Source organism: Nyctibius grandis, chromosome 33, assembly GCF_013368605.1.
Source record: "Nyctibius grandis isolate bNycGra1 chromosome 33, bNycGra1.pri, whole genome shotgun sequence".
Lineage (NCBI taxonomy): Eukaryota > Metazoa > Chordata > Aves > Nyctibiiformes > Nyctibiidae > Nyctibius > Nyctibius grandis.
In genome coordinates, this window is record NC_090690.1 from 3,871,079 (window position 1) to 3,885,954 (window position 14,876).

The following is a 14,876-nucleotide window of genomic DNA, read 5'->3' on the forward strand; positions in this document are numbered from 1 at the left end:
GCGGGGGCCAGTGACGGGACGCATGCGCGGGAGCGGCGGCGGCGCGGGAAGGCGCGTCCGGCAGCGGCGCGGTTCCTCCCGGGCGCGCATGCGCCTGACCGCCCCCTTTCGGCCGGCCGGGCCCCTTCGCCCGCCACCCGCCATCTTGCCCGGGACCGCTGGGGGGATCGTCCGCCGCTCGGGCTCGGCGGGGCCGGCGGCGCTCGGGCTGCCCAGGCGCTGACGGGGCCGCGGGGGCCGGCTCGGCGTGAGGAGCCGGGGCGGGGCGGGGGCGGCGGCATCACCACAACCACCACCGTCATGGAGGATGAAATGCCCAAGACCCTGTGAGTGGGGAGGGGGCGAGACCGCCTATTGTTCCCGGCTCCGCGGGGAGGGGCGGCCCGGGCTCCCCTCACGCACCGTCCCTCAGGCCCCGGCCGGCGCCATCGGGCCTCGGCGGCGGCTGCCCCGGCCCCTCAGCCGCTTTCAGTGCCACGGGGGACGCTCCCCGCCCGCCGCGGGGCTGCGGGACACCCGGGCCCAGCCCCTCCGCCCGGCCCCTGCCTTGCTGCCCGGTGGTGGTCACCGGCTTCCCCCCACACTCCGCCCAGCCCGGGGCTTCCTCTCGGCCCTCTCCAGCTCACATCTGGAGGGAAGGGCGCTGGGAACATGTACACCCCCCCCCACCCCGCCCCGTACTTTCTCCCTGTACGTTTTCGCGAGCATCTGGCTAAATTTTGCCATCTCTGGGTTATTTTAGCTCACGGGGAGGGGGGGGGGCTGCCCCACACAGCTGGAGCCCCCCTGCCATGTTCAACAGCTCGATGGAAATAAACCGGGGGGTTCCCTTGAAATCGGCGCTTGTCCAAGTGTCTAAAGCACGCTGCAAGCCTGTTATTTTCCCGAGGAAGTAATCGTAGCTGTAGGGCAGCTCCTCGCCTCGTTAAAATCACAAATGGGGCTCCTTTAATTACAAGCAGCTCTGCTGGCGGTGTCAGGCAGCTGGCACCCGCCGCTGTCAAGAGGGGTTTGGACTTTGGGTCGGCTGTTGCTCCTGAAAGGCACAGGAGAGCTCCTGTGCGCGTCTCGGTTGTGCCTTTCTCTCCTTTTCTCTGTCAGGCGACACCCGGAGCGGTTTCCCTCGTTTAGATCAGGGAAATCACAGGCTCTGGTCTTTCTATTCCACCTCTGCGTGAGCTTTGATCAGTGTCAGTTGAGGGGAGGAAAGACAGGAGGGAGAGGGAATCCTTCCAAGGCGAGGGGAAAGTTTTGCCCTTGGACGAGGGCTGCACCTACCCCGAGGTGTTGATAAATGACTTGGCTGAGGGAGTGCAGGGAAACAAGACTCTGACGTGACTTTTGCCAGCTCCTCAGTCCAGGCTTTCCCGAGCAGTAAACACGCTCTCTGCCTCCCTCTATACCACCCCGTTGTCTTTCTCGTGCGTGCGTTTTTGGATCTATTCTTGGTGTTTGCAAACATGGGGCAGACCTGTTGGCATGTTTGCTTATTTATTTAGAAAAATGTTTTCCCCCCCTGCTGCCCCATCCCAATGAAATAGTTGTCTGGGGTTTAGTGGTCTCGGTGTACGCTCGAGGGAATGAATTGTCTGTCCGTGAGCACGTGCGGCTCGTCGCACAAACACGGCTGGTTTGTGAGCTGCAGAGCTGACTGTTGAGCAACACGCGGAGCGCGGTAGGTCTCTGAATGTCTCGAGTCATACGGAGGATTGTCACGAGCTGAATTTCACAGATTTGGTTTAGAACGAGCAGCTTGAAGGAAGACAAGACAGCTAGAAGTCATCTCTTTCCAGCTGGGGTCTGAAGTGTGTGTTAAATATTTGACTGTCTGGATGTGAGTTACGGGGCTCCCTCCTCGGTTGCATTGTCTCAAGGTGTCACGAGGGGCCACCAAAGCGGTCTGCGACCCGTGTGCCTTTTTCTTTAGTTCCCGTAGCACATTGAAGTTGTTTTTCTGGAAGAGATTCCAGACGTCATCGGACGTAACTTCTTGGCTTTTGCTGTTTCCACATAACCCGTTTCTTTGAAGGCGGGTGTCAGAGCCTTGGCGTTTCGAAGCGTGTTGGGAGCTGTATTACTTATGTAAATGATTTCCTGGATAGGCAGCTCGCTTTCACGTGGCTGGTGACCTTCCTTGAAAGCCACTCTTCAACGGCAGAGATTATAAATGTGAAGAACGGTTACAAGGCAGACGGTGTGTTTGAATTTACAAAGACCTCCTGTTTGTAGTTCTCATGTAAGTGCGTAGACGCCTGTGGAGTATGTGTACTTCTCGTTTACTTTGTGTGTCTAAAAAGATGCCAAGCGCTAACACCCCGTAGTCTGGCAGGACTTCTCGAGAAGCCGTGTGCTGATCAACGTGCAGTGAATAAATGTCTGCAGAGTTTGCCTTGTGTAGTATAGTCCATCTGCAAAGCAGCATCGACCGACTCATTAAGGAGAATCCAATTAGCAGGAAATAGAGGGATGGGAAAAGTGCATGAGGCGACAGAGCTGTCACGCAGGAGAGCTCTTCTGTGTTAGCAGGGTCACCTCGGCACTTGGTTATTTCTTGCATAACTGGTGCAGGACAAGGTCCGGGCGCGCTGGACCCTGCTCGTGTGCCAGCTACGCGGAAACAGAGCTGCAGCGAGACTGGGGAAAGGTTGGGATAGTCAGACAGCTCGAGTGTGGCACGGGGAGAAAATAACAGGGGGGATGGTGCTCTTCACCATGTCTGTGCACGAAGAGCCGAGATCTGGTGTTACCTTAGTGCAGAAGCAAGCAGGTCAGCGTCTAGCACACAATTACACGTACTCTGTATGTGTATGTACAGGTATATGTTGCTGCAATTGATCCTTCGAGGATGCATTTTGAAAAGTCACGGGAATGTTGGAGATCGCTTCCCTAAATCCTGCTTTTTCTGGCTAAATCTAGTCTTAAGGTAGGGAATGCTTTAGGAGGTGCCTGCCCGATTATCGGGGTGAAAATCCAGCGTGAGTGCAAAGGTGAGGGTGTGGACACCCTGCCTAGGAACCTTTCGGTTACAAATAAGCTGTTAATAAACTTAGACCTCGGAGGTGACGTGAGAGCCTCATCGCTTTAGTGCTTTGGCTTATTCATTACCCAAACGATGATAATATTAAAAAAACAGAGAGAGAAAAAGAAGTCTCGCTAGTTGTGACTCTTGGTTGAATTTGATGCGGGGTAGAACATCCTGGTGGTGGAGTCACCATCTCTGGAGGGGTTTAAGACAAGACTGGACATGGCACTTAGTGCCCTGGTCTAGTTGCCATGGTGGTGTCAGGGCAATGGTTGGACTCGAGGAGCCCAGAGGGCTCTTCCAACCTCAGTGATTCTGTGTCCTGGTGTTAACAAAGTTAATTGCCTTAATGGAGGTGCACTAAACCCTCCTCTCTTTAAGGAAACCTTGTCAGAAGTGCAGGAATTACTCGGGATGCCTGTGACCATCTGAGTGTGGTGAAGCACGTGCTGGTTTTACAAAGGAGTACGATTCTGGTCCCTACCTAAAATAGTTGCTCAGATTATTCATACCAAGCTTGCTGGGTCCTTTCCGACAGAAACACAGAGGCCGTGTGTCTTGTTCCCCCGTTCTCTCCCCTGCTAAACCAAACGCTGGAGTGCATCCATCCCTTCAGGGAGGCTGTTCGCAGCCTCGTGTCCACAGAAGCAGCTCAAGAAGTCGCTGGTTTTGCCGCCTCGTTGTTTTCTCACAACATCTTTGCAACTCTTGCGCCGAGACAGGGAGGGTTGCTGATTTATGGCCGTGGTTTGAGCGGCGCGATGCGGCTGCGGTTCTCGTTGCAGAGGCCACGGTTTGCCACGTGATGTTCCTTTGCGGAAAGGTGCTGCCACACCTTTGGAGCTGAGGTTTCTCTGGGTGCTTTTTTTAAAAATCCCGTGACTCGGGCTTAACAACAACAACAAACAACCCACCTGTGGATCGAGGACGATCTTCGTCGCTGAGAATGCCAAAATCCCAAAGCAGAGCAGGGGTTCGAGTTGTTTGTGCTTGAGGGGGCTGATCCTTTCACATGGAGGAGGACGGGGGGGATGCCCACACTTGAGCACCTCGGTTGTTTCGGGCAGCTGTAATGCTTTCAGATGATGAGTCCTTTATTAAAAGGAACTGACTAAATATTGTGTAACGTGCTTGCAAAACGCCGGGCTGAGCTAGTTGGGCAGCTGGGGAAATGGTGTTGGGCGAACGCTGGCTGCGGGGAGTAACTTTGAGCCGTGTTTGCTCCGTTACCACCGAGAGACTGGAGCGTCAGGATGGCTTCTGACTTTGTGTTTGATCCTGCAGATACGTGGGAAACCTGTCAAGAGACGTGACCGAAGCTCTGATCCTCCAGCTGTTCAGCCAGATCGGACCATGCAAAAACTGCAAAATGATAATGGATGTAAGAGCCTTCACCGGGTGATTTTCATGTTTCTCCTCGCTAATGGCTTTGGGCCGTCCTGGCGTGTTTCAGAATTCCACTGGGAATGTGGCCTGGCCACGTTAAATGTAATGTATGTAGATGTAATAAGGCTGGAGATCAGAGTCATGTACTTTGGGCATCATTTTTGGCTCATTTCTGACGTTAAACTTAAGGATGGGTGGAAGGAGTGAACAGGTTAATATATATGTGGGTGTCGTAGCTGAGATTTGAAAAGCTCTTCTTTGCCATACTTTTACCTTTTTAAAGCACAACTGGAACCTCCTGGAGCATTGTTCAGGTAGAGTAGAGCGTGGAGTAAAAAAGCCCACGCATTTTGAGACATTTAGGTGTAACGAATAAAGAGCTGAGTCTAACAGTGAGGGTTTTTGCAGGGGTTTGCATCAATAATCCCTTGTTTGTTTCCTTTATCAGACAGCTGGCAATGATCCGTACTGTTTTGTGGAGTTCTATGAGCACCGGCACGCGGCTGCAGCCCTGGCTGCTATGAATGGCCGGAAGATAATGGGTAAGGTAAGCTGTCATGTCTACAGGGTGAGCTGGAGGTGGCAGTGAGGCTATCTGAGATCACGCGGGTGAAATATCACCTGAGACGAAGTGGATACGCTGCAAATGTCAGGCACTTCGTTTGGACGGAGGTCTTAGCGTGACACGGCTGAGAAGAGCTGTTCAGAGGGTTGTAGGAAGGATGCAGAGGGAGGTGGGGATGTAGAACCGGGGAGGGCTCAGAGACAGCGGGCGTAGTGAGGGTTTTAACTCTGCCAGCCCAATCAGGACAATGTCCCTCCCTTCTCACCCCTGCAAAAATGCCCACCCAACCTAATCAAACTCCCAGACCAGGTCTGTTTCCCATCTTTGCTCTTAACCAGTTCTTTCAAACGCAGTTTGGAAGAACAAACCCGAGAAACGTGTCTTAAACTTGAGCTCTCACCCCAGACTTGCACGTCTGGCGCCCCTGTAGCGTCAGAATGACGCGCTGGAGGTATCTGAGCTCAGTTTGCTTGATCTAACGTGAGCGACTGACGTTTGCAGGAGGTCAAAGTGAACTGGGCGACGACCCCCAGCAGCCAGAAGAAAGATACCAGCAGTAAGTGTCGCTCGTGCTTCGAATGTGCGTTTGGTTTGTACGAGTAGTTTTTAAACATGAACAGTGAGCGTCGTACAGTTGTACGCAGTGATGTTTTGATCGTAATCCTAAGGTATGATTTAATGTGTTTGTGTTAATGAACTGAAGAACAAATCTAATCTTTGTCATCAGGTAGTACCGTTGTCAGCACACAGCGTTCGCAAGGTAATTGTATCTTCTAAAATGAAATCTCAAGGGTATTCGCTAACCACCTGAAGGGGTTTTGTTCATTATGAATTTATTTTTTATGGAAAGAATTCCCTTTCATTTCCCTGTGGCATCAGAAAGTGATCTAGTGTCTGCTCTTGAGTTCTGGTGGTAACGTCCAGCTGTTTGTCACGAGTGAAATTGAAAACAAAAACCCCAAACCCCCTTGTCCGCTGCTGTCGAGGCAGAATAGTTGGCTCCCTGTGAGACCGCCCCTGCAGACAGGCTCCTCGGCAGTACCTATTGTGGAAAACTCCTTAGATACAGGACTTTTGTTTCTCTTTGCGTGTTTTTTATGGCTCTGATATAAATTGAAGGGGTTACTGTTTCCATTCTGTTGCCTTCAGTCTTAGTTCACTTGCACCCGGATTCACACACACTGAATTCACCTGGATTCACATGGTGTATTGGCTGGGCAACCAAAACCGTTGGCTTTTGGGAACTCAAATTCTTTAACAGCAAACTGTTTATTTGTTCTTCACAACCTGTGGTGTTAAGGACATCGTGGCTAGGTTCAAAACACGTCCCACTCTAGAACAAGTGTTATCCTGCATTTTTGGAAACTGCTAGATCACAGAATCAGAATCACTGAGGTTGGCAGAGCCCTCAGGGATCATCGAGTCCAACCATTGCCCTGACACCACCATGTCAACTAGACCAGGGCACTAAGGGCCATGTCCAGGCTTGTCTTAAACCCCTCCAGAGATGGTGACTCCACCACCTCCCTGGGCAGCCCCTTCCAATGACTAATGGCCCTTGCTGAGAAGAAATGCTTCCTAATGTCCAACCTGAACCTCCCCTGGCGCAGCTTGAGGCTGTGTCCTCTTGTCCTGTCGCTGGTTGCCTGGGAGAAGAGGGCGACTCCCAATGTGCTACAACCTCCCTTCAGGTAGTTGTAGACTGCACTAAGGTCACCTCGGAGCCTCCTCTTCTCCAGGCTAAACACCCCCAGCTCCCTCAGCCGTTCCTCGGAGGTCAGACCCTCCAGACCCTTCATGTTTCAGGTGATCACATCTAGTGTTCATGTAGATTTTCATAACAGCTGGAAAGCCATGCTCCGTGAGGTTGCCATGCTCTGTGTGCGTGTGTGCGTGCGTGTTCAGGGGTCACCTTCGAACATTAAGATCCTTTTTTCTCTTTTTTCCCCAAAAGACCATTTCCACGTCTTTGTCGGAGACCTCAGTCCAGAAATCACAACTGAAGATATAAAAGCAGCTTTTGCGCCGTTCGGAAGAATATCGTAAGTAATTTCCTTGGGCAAATCAACTTAAAGTTATCTCTCCTAAATGGAGGCAGCCTTATGTTTCAGTAAGTAAAAAAAGGAGAGTTATGGCAGTGCAGGAAGGTACAGTCATCTGCTCGTACAGCGACTCAAGTCTCAACGGTCAGGCAGTAAGCAGGGATGTGTGACCCGATTCCTTCCTACTAGTTCTGCTTTCCTAGAAAAGGAAAGCTTTGGTTTTATACTCCTTGCCTCGTTTGGCAAAGCAACGCTGGAAAAAAAATGACTCCTGACCCCCAGGGTTTGCATTTCCCTGGCCCTCTCAGCGATCAGATCGCCACCACGCTGTACAGTTTGTGACCGAGTCCGTTTGCACGTTCCCATCCTGAGAGGCTGTGGATTTTTGGTTAGCCGTGGCATGCCGGCCACAGGCAGCCCGTGTTGTTTTGCAGTTAAATTCCCATTTCCCACAAAACCTTTTTTAGCACAAGACTCGTTGCGGCACCCTGTGGCTGCAGCTAGAGCGGCCTGAGAAGCGTTTGGTGCTGGGTCAGCGTCAGCCCTCGACCCAAAGGGCTCAGCCAAAACCACGGGGCTTCTCAGGGCAAGGAGTTGCCCTCGTCCCAGCGGTGCAGAGCGATGGTGTAACGAGTGGATGTGTTACAAACGGTGCTCGCAGGTCTCCGTTTGTCCTACTCAGGGTGTAGCAGAGTCAGGAGCGGTTCGTTCACTCCATCCTCCAAACGTAAACCATTAATTTTCCTTGTAGTGTTGTCTGTACTGGACATTGAAGTTTCTTGATGGTGATGTAAGAGAACATAGAGTGCTTTGGAGTGTTGGGTAGTGAAGCATTTAATTGAAGTAAGTTTGTTTTTCGTTTGTTTTTTTCCCCCTCAGAGCCCAGTGTATTACTCTTTTAATGCTAGCTTGATTTCCTCTTACAATAAGGTTTAAAAAAAATGTGATCTGAATGTGACTCGCTTCAGACAACAATGCTCGACTGCATCTTTTGTAATGGTCATCCAGGACGTGCAGAGGGTCGGACTCCTAAGGCGAGTCAGCTTATCCTCTGGCCAAACGTGGTCTGGATGGAAGGGATGAGGGACTCTAACGTAGAGCTGAACTGCTGGAACGAGTGCGAAAGGGAGGCAGTAGTAGGTGGCCGTGTTGGCGAGGGAGCCTTGAAGGGGTTTCCCCAAACCGAGTCAGCGCTGGGTGTCTGAGGTGACAGTTCCATGGACGGTCGCCTTTAACAAACAATCCCCAAAAAACCGCACCCCCCCGAGCCTGAAGCAAAAAGTAACACCTGAATGTCAGAGTGTAAAATGACAGTGAACATCGGTCCGTGGTCCGTATCTCTGGGGCCGTGCCCGTCGTCCCATCTTTTCTAGAAGAGCTTTTTGGACCCAGAGCTGTTGCTGCATGGTGGTGGTGAGGGGAGAGCGGTGCTCTGGCTTTTGGGGCGCTCGGCACGCGGCTGTAGAGCTAACAGAGGGAAAAGTCGCAGCTTGCCCTGGCTCAAACAGACCCTCCCAAACCAAACTCAAGTATTTCCCTCCCACAAAAGCAGTAGATTAGGAATTGTCCCTGTATTGACTCCGTTGAACTCTTGTTCCAAAAGTGAGGGGTTAAATCAAGGCGAAGGGACCTCCTTGATTTTCTACTTGTTAAAATTAAACCTGAAAAAATATTGCTACTGTCTTCAGTGGTCGAAAGAAGAAGTTGCTTGACTTTACCTGCTCTTCATCAGTGACTAGTTTCTGGAAACGGGGTGCTAATGGAATATTTCCCCATTATTATTTTTTTTTAAAAACATTGTTGGTTTTATTTAATGACACCGAGGTTGAACTACTGCATGATTAGCGTGTCAGAAATGTCGGTAATTCTTTGCATCTGGATTTTTTAATCACTGTAAAAGCACACTGTCATTGTGGTCTCCTTTCCTGCTTGCCGTACGCATGTTTTTCACTTGTTCTCAAGTCTTTATTTTCAAAGTTTTCAGTTGAGGGTAAGTAGAGATGAGTTTTTCCCCCCCTCCCTCTCTAGGCTTTGCAGAGCAAACCCATCTAAGCTTCCCAAAGTGGCTCTTCTCAGGCAATTTGTGACCCAAATTGTGACCTAACCCAGGGAGGGGGAAAGAAAAAAAAGGGGGAAGGGGGGTGGGTCTCACAAAGAGGAAAGAAATAACATTTCTGCTGGAGCTTTGGGAGAGGGATTTTCCAGGGGGGGCCTTCGGCGATGGTGCCAGGGCTAATGTACACCAGAATTAGGCTCACGCTGCAGCGTTTGCCGTTCCTCAGGCTTAAAAAAACCCCAAGCTTAAAAAAAACACCTCTTCATCGTGACTTTTCTGGGAATGCTGAGTGTTGTGCCCACGTTAACACCAGTTTCTCTGACTCTTATTCTTTTATAGAGCCCTAAGTGACACTGCATGACTTTCTGACTGCTTTTCTGTTGCTGTTTCTGTTCTTTTTCATGCCTGTCTGTGTGGGGGCAGAGGAGGGGAGGAGAGGGTGGCCTGTATGCAAGAGCACCTCGACCCTCTTGTACACAAATTGCCTGAGAAACGCTGTAGAAGCGTGTCCACGAGTGGGGTTTGGCTCTTGTAGCTGCGTTCTCCTTTTTAACTCCATCTCAAATAATAGGGCTCTGGTTATTTTGCAGAGTGTCTCTGAAGAATGGACAGAATTGCCATGGCTAACTACAAGCTACAGTTCACAGTGGACAAACGTTGTAGTTTTCTTATTTACTTTTCTCAATTTTTTTTGCTCTTTTTTTTTAATATCTTGTAGTTTCCAGTCAGTCCTGTATGATTGCTGTTGTACAAATGCAGTTTAAATGATGTGTGATATGTAGTTTTAAGACGCGAATGTTGTCGGTGTTTTTATTTTCTTCAATAACTTCTGAAAATGTCAATCTCTCAAAATTTACAGCTGCCCACAGCCCAAAAAGGGGGTAACGAATTGACCCGAGAAAATTAAAGAATTCGGTTAACAGGCGACGTATGCCTTTTAATTCTTATCTTCTTTTTTTCATTTTTTTCTATTTAATATTTCGAATGAGTAGGTAGAATGTGTTGGTTTATAAAAATTGCATGGTTCAAGAGAGCCATTCAGCTAAGGTTAGTCAGCTACGTGCCTTAAGTGATTCTTTTGAATAGCTGCTTTGACCATGCTTTGTGTCTTAACAGTCTGTAAAAGCGTTTTGAAGCGGGAGCCAACTGTTACGTTCGTTAGAGAAGCTATTGATTTGCATGTTTACACAATTAAGTTTAATTTTGCTACTACCTGGCAAAGCATTAGTAAAGTTCTGTTTAGAAAAAGAAGCCTTTTGCTTTGACTGTGTCGCTGGTGCAATAAACAGTTGACGTTAGTGAAGGCGAAATGTGAGAAATAAGCTGTAGGTGCGACTCGAGTTGTGGTTCTGGCGCGGTCGCCCTTCGGCGGCGCTGAGCTGCCTCTCGTTTCTGCTTTGTAGAGACGCGCGTGTGGTTAAGGACATGGCGACGGGGAAGTCGAAAGGATACGGCTTCGTTTCCTTCTTCAACAAATGGGTAAGCTGCGGCCCGGTCTGGAGCGCCACGGAAAAGCAGACGGTGATTTTTTGTCCGGCTGCGGTTTGCCAAGCACGTGCCAAGTTGCCCCTTTACTCCGCTCTCGGGAGACCCCCCTGCAGTGCTGTGTCCAGCTCTGGGGCCCCCAACACAAGGACACGGAGCTGTTGGAGCGAGTCCAGAGGAGGCCACGGAGATGCTCCGAGGGCTGGAGCCCCTCTGCTCTGGAGACAGGCTGAGAGAGCTGGGGCTGTTCAGCCTGGAGAAGAGAAGGCTCCGAGGAGACCTTCTAGCACCTTCCAGTGCCTGAAGGGGCTACAGGAAAGCTGGAGAGGGGCTTTTTACAAGGGTACAGAGTGACAGGACGAGGGGGGACAGTTTTAAACTGAAAGAGGGGAGACTGAGATGAGATCTGAGGAAGAAATTCTTTGCTGTGAGGGTGGTGAGACCCTGGCCCAGGTTGCCCAGAGCAGCTGTGGCTGCCCCCTCCCTGGCAGTGTTCAAGGCCAGGTTGGATGGGGCTTGGAGCAGCCTGGGCTGGTGGAAGGTGTCCCTGCCCATGGCAGGGGGTTGGAACTGGATGGGCTTTAAGGTCCCTCCAACCCAAACCAGTCTGTGATTCTAAGTGACATCCAAATAAGAGGTGTGCAGAGTGACACAGTGACAGAGTGACAGTACATCTGATGTGTATCAAGAGGGTCTCAGATGCACTCGACAAGGTCTAACAGTGTCCTTCACCCTGCCTAAAGCCCCTCCTTTTGAAGCAGGGTTTCTTTTGGCACACGGCAAGGGTCAGACAGGGTGGGTGCGCGGCGCTGCCGTTCGTTTGGCTCTGTCGCAAAAGGAAGAGGCGCCGCCGGCGGGTTGTTCTTCCCTCCCTCTCGTGGACAGGACGCGGAGAACGCGATCCAGCAGATGGGCGGCCAGTGGCTCGGTGGGAGGCAAATCAGAACGAACTGGGCGACGAGAAAACCCCCGGCTCCAAAGAGCACATACGAATGTAGGTTCTTAATGATTTGCATCTTTGCAAACCTCACGCGTGAGGAGGAAGAGCAAAGGGCGAGCCGTGGGGAGCGTGGGCGGGATTAGAATTTCTCCGTAGCGTGTCCCCGGTGCACTGAAAAGCTCTGTAAAATCTCTCTTTAAGCGAACACCAAACAACTGTCTTACGACGACGTGGTCAATCAGTCCAGCCCGAGCAACTGCACCGTGTACTGCGGGGGCGTTACGTCAGGACTGACAGGTATCGTGGCTTCAAACCGCCGTCGCGTCGAACGGCTCCGCATAACGCCGCAGTCGCCTCATTTTGCTGCTCTTGTTTCTTCCTGCTCCAGAACAGCTGATGCGCCAGACCTTCTCTCCCTTCGGGCAGATCATGGAAATCCGAGTGTTCCCAGACAAAGGCTACTCCTTTGTACGGTAGGCTGGCGTGCCGTTCGCGTCTCGATGGACACTGGCCCAGGTTGCCCAGAGAAGCTGTGGCTGCCCCCTCCCTGGCAGTGTTTAAGGCCAGGTTGGATGGGGCTGGGAGCAACCTGGGCTGGTGGAAGGTGTCCCTGCCCTCTCGGGCAGTTGGAACTGGATGATCTTTAAGGTCCTTTCCAACCCAAACCATTCGATGATTCTATGAATTTAATAAGAACGATGCTTTTGGTGTCGGCGGAGCACAGGTGGGCGTATGCTGGACTGGAGAGGATGCTTTACAGCAGCCTGGTGGTCTGGGGAGGGAGTTTGGCAGGAGGAGGAAAAACCCCTTCTCCCAGTCTGAACTGGTGCAGTGCCCTTCATCGTAAGAGAGCTCTCGTCTGTTCCTCTTGCGTGATTCCACGGTGGAGTTCCTGAGGCAGACGGTCGAGTTTGAGAGTCTTTTCCAGAAGCATCTTCATCTCTTTGTTGACAAGGCTCCAGATAATAAAAAATAATTGTAAATTAACGTGCTCTCCTTGCTGCTGAACTGTCCGAGGCGTTTGGGGGGGGTAGGACACCGAGACAGGTGAAGTGCCGGTGGCCCGGCGATCCCCGCCGCCCACCGCGGGGCTGACGGGGGAACGTTGCTGCGCTCGGGCTGGTGTTCTAACAGAGCCCACACCTGTGCTGAGCTCGTGGGGACTCTCTCGGGGTGACTGCTGGCTGTTACCCACCGAGTCGTTTATATCGGCACGGCTTTCCTTCAACAGGTTTAATTCTCACGAGAGCGCCGCACACGCCATCGTTTCCGTCAACGGGACGACTATAGAAGGACACGTGGTGAAGTGCTACTGGGGCAAGGAGACGCCAGACATGATCAGTCCGGTCCAGCAGGTCAGAGCTTCTCCTTTGCTAAAGACTTTGCTAATTAGTCTTTGCTAGAAACCCGTTAAGTGGCTGTAAAATCGCTGTGCGTACAGATTAGAGACTCGATGGAGCACGCGTCCCCTTATGTTACGGCTTGTTTCATCAGAGGGTATTTCTCTGAGTGCAGGCAAAGATTTTAAATCCCTTGGGACATAAAAAATCTCGTTATGTAAAAACACGTGGTGTAAAATTCTGCAGAAAGCTTGCAAGATACTGCCTGGCCCGTGGCACGTCTCCTCTGGCGCGAGGGCGGTCGGAGCGGGATGTTTGAGACTGTGTTGTCGACTGGGGGGGCGAGGGGGTGCTCCAAAGCCCCTGTCAGAGATGGACTCGACGCCTCACGAGTCCGACGTCGATGGCCGCTTTCTCCGGCGCCGCGTAACCGCCCGGGTGTTTGCCCTTTGCAGAACCAGATCAGCTACCCGCCGCCCTACGGGCAGTGGGGCCAGTGGTACGGCAGCGCCCAGATCGGTCAGTACGTCCCCAACGGCTGGCAGGTCCCCGCCTACGGGATGTACGGGCAGGCGTGGAATCAGCAGGGCTTTAAGTGAGTATTGGGGCTTTGCCTGACGGTTTTTTCCCCCTGGGGAGGTGACAATCCCGGTCTGTAGCAACCTAAAGGCTGCCAGGACATTCTAGTCCTTCGTTACGTGGAGATTTGGGATGAGGGACGTGTGTATGACCCCGTGCCGAGAGCCACCTCTCAGCCATCCCCATTGTGTGTGAAGTTCTCCCTCATTACCGACACGTTTGCCTAATAAACTGATTTTTTTCCCCAAAAAAAAAACCCAACAGTCAGACGCAGTCTTCAGCGGCGTGGATGGGCACCAACTACGGCGTGCAGCCACCGCAGGGGCAGAACGGGAGCGTGATCACCAACCAAACCGGGTACCGCGTGGCCGGCTTCGAGACGCCGTGAGGAGGAGAGGAGCTGGGGGGGGCCGGCGGGAGCGGCGCGGAGCCTGGGTCGAGCACTGAGATTGATCAGATCAAGCGTCAGATACGATGTATTTATTTAAGGAAAAAACAACAAAAAAAAGCATTTTTTAATCATGAAATTGTCCTCCGCGTTGTTTAAACAACCCCCCCTCCCACCACCAAACGCGATGCTGGATGTCTGCCGACTTTTGCCTTCTTTTTCCTCCTTCCCGTGTTTCTTAAGACCCACGTTTTTGAAACACAGAGCAAATGCAGGGACTGCTGCCGCTGAAAATCGGGGCAGCGAATTGCACAACGTCAACCTTTGTCTGGTTTTCTTTCCTCGGAAGCAGCGTGCCGTTCTAGTTTGCATTCCGAACAATTTAAAATGTATTATAAAATGTTGTAAAAAACAAAAAATAAGAAGCCAAAAGCGTGCGAATCCTGAAGCCGCCTTCAGCCTTTGCACCGTCTTGTTTTAAAAGAGCCTCTTGTACAAAGCCTCCGTCTCTCCCCTTTTGTTACACCGGGTTTTTGCGACGATAAATTATTAGTTTACATCATTTTTTGTTGTATCTCAGCGTGTTTTGCAGGGTCGTCTTTGCCTTACGATGGGGAAAATGGGGGACGGCGCCCGGCTCCCCTCGTCAGCGAGGATCCCACCCTGGGACGGCGAAAATCCTGTTACTAAAATGTGACAAAACCCTACGAACCAGCCGGGGGTGGTGTTTTGGGTGGGTTTGGTTGGTTTTTTTTTACCGATTTCTACATTTACATGTACTGATTATGTAAAATATTTGAGCAAATTAATATTTTGCACAACCGTTGGCCGCCTTTGTACGTTTCCTTATTTAAAGGTGGGACGCCGAGTCCTTTTGACGTGAGTTATGCCTCAGATCTTTTGTTTTCTTTTAATTTTTGGCATGTGGATATCAAATATACACTCCAGGACTTCTGGAATACAAAGTTTTATCTTCTCTTGGGTTTAAATAATTGTACTTCCCCCCCAATAATCTGGGTTGTGATGGGAGTGCGTTTCACTCGGGTAGCGGAAGGCAGCCAGGCTTTTGCAGT

At 51.3% G+C, this 14,876-nt stretch overlaps 1 protein-coding gene across 2 annotated transcripts; it reads left to right on the top strand.

The window, feature by feature from the left end:
- Nucleotides 1–133: 133 nt before the first annotated feature.
- On the top strand, nucleotides 134–14,686 carry TIA1 (TIA1 cytotoxic granule associated RNA binding protein). 2 transcript variants are annotated; one of them, XM_068421359.1, is made up of 12 exons: nucleotides 134–326; nucleotides 4,307–4,403; nucleotides 4,857–4,955; nucleotides 5,475–5,529; nucleotides 6,928–7,015; nucleotides 10,475–10,550; nucleotides 11,442–11,550; nucleotides 11,698–11,793; nucleotides 11,885–11,969; nucleotides 12,728–12,851; nucleotides 13,292–13,431; nucleotides 13,680–14,686. In XM_068421359.1, the coding sequence occupies exons 1-12, from the start codon at nucleotides 301–303 to the stop codon at nucleotides 13,801–13,803; spliced, it is 1,119 nt and encodes a 372-aa protein (XP_068277460.1). In that variant the 5' UTR covers nucleotides 134–300; the 3' UTR covers nucleotides 13,804–14,686. The 2 variants fall into 2 exon arrangements, with proteins under 2 accessions (XP_068277460.1, XP_068277461.1); XM_068421360.1 differs by lacking the exons at nucleotides 134–326; nucleotides 4,307–4,403; nucleotides 4,857–4,955; nucleotides 5,475–5,529; nucleotides 6,928–7,015 and adding an exon at nucleotides 7,767–7,858.
- The last annotated feature ends 190 nt before the right edge of the window (nucleotides 14,687–14,876 follow it).

What these genes read in the sequence shown, in the direction of transcription:
- TIA1 (XM_068421359.1), top strand. Translation starts at nt 301, where the DNA reads ATGGAGGATGAAATGCCCAAGACCCT. An exon ending in ACTGCAAAATGATAATGGAT is followed by an intron (nt 4,404 to 4,856) that starts GTAAGAGCCTTC and finishes TTCCTTTATCAG; the next exon opens with ACAGCTGGCAATGATCCGTA. An exon ending in TGGAATCAGCAGGGCTTTAA is followed by an intron (nt 13,432 to 13,679) that starts GTGAGTATTGGG and finishes AAAACCCAACAG; the next exon opens with TCAGACGCAGTCTTCAGCGG.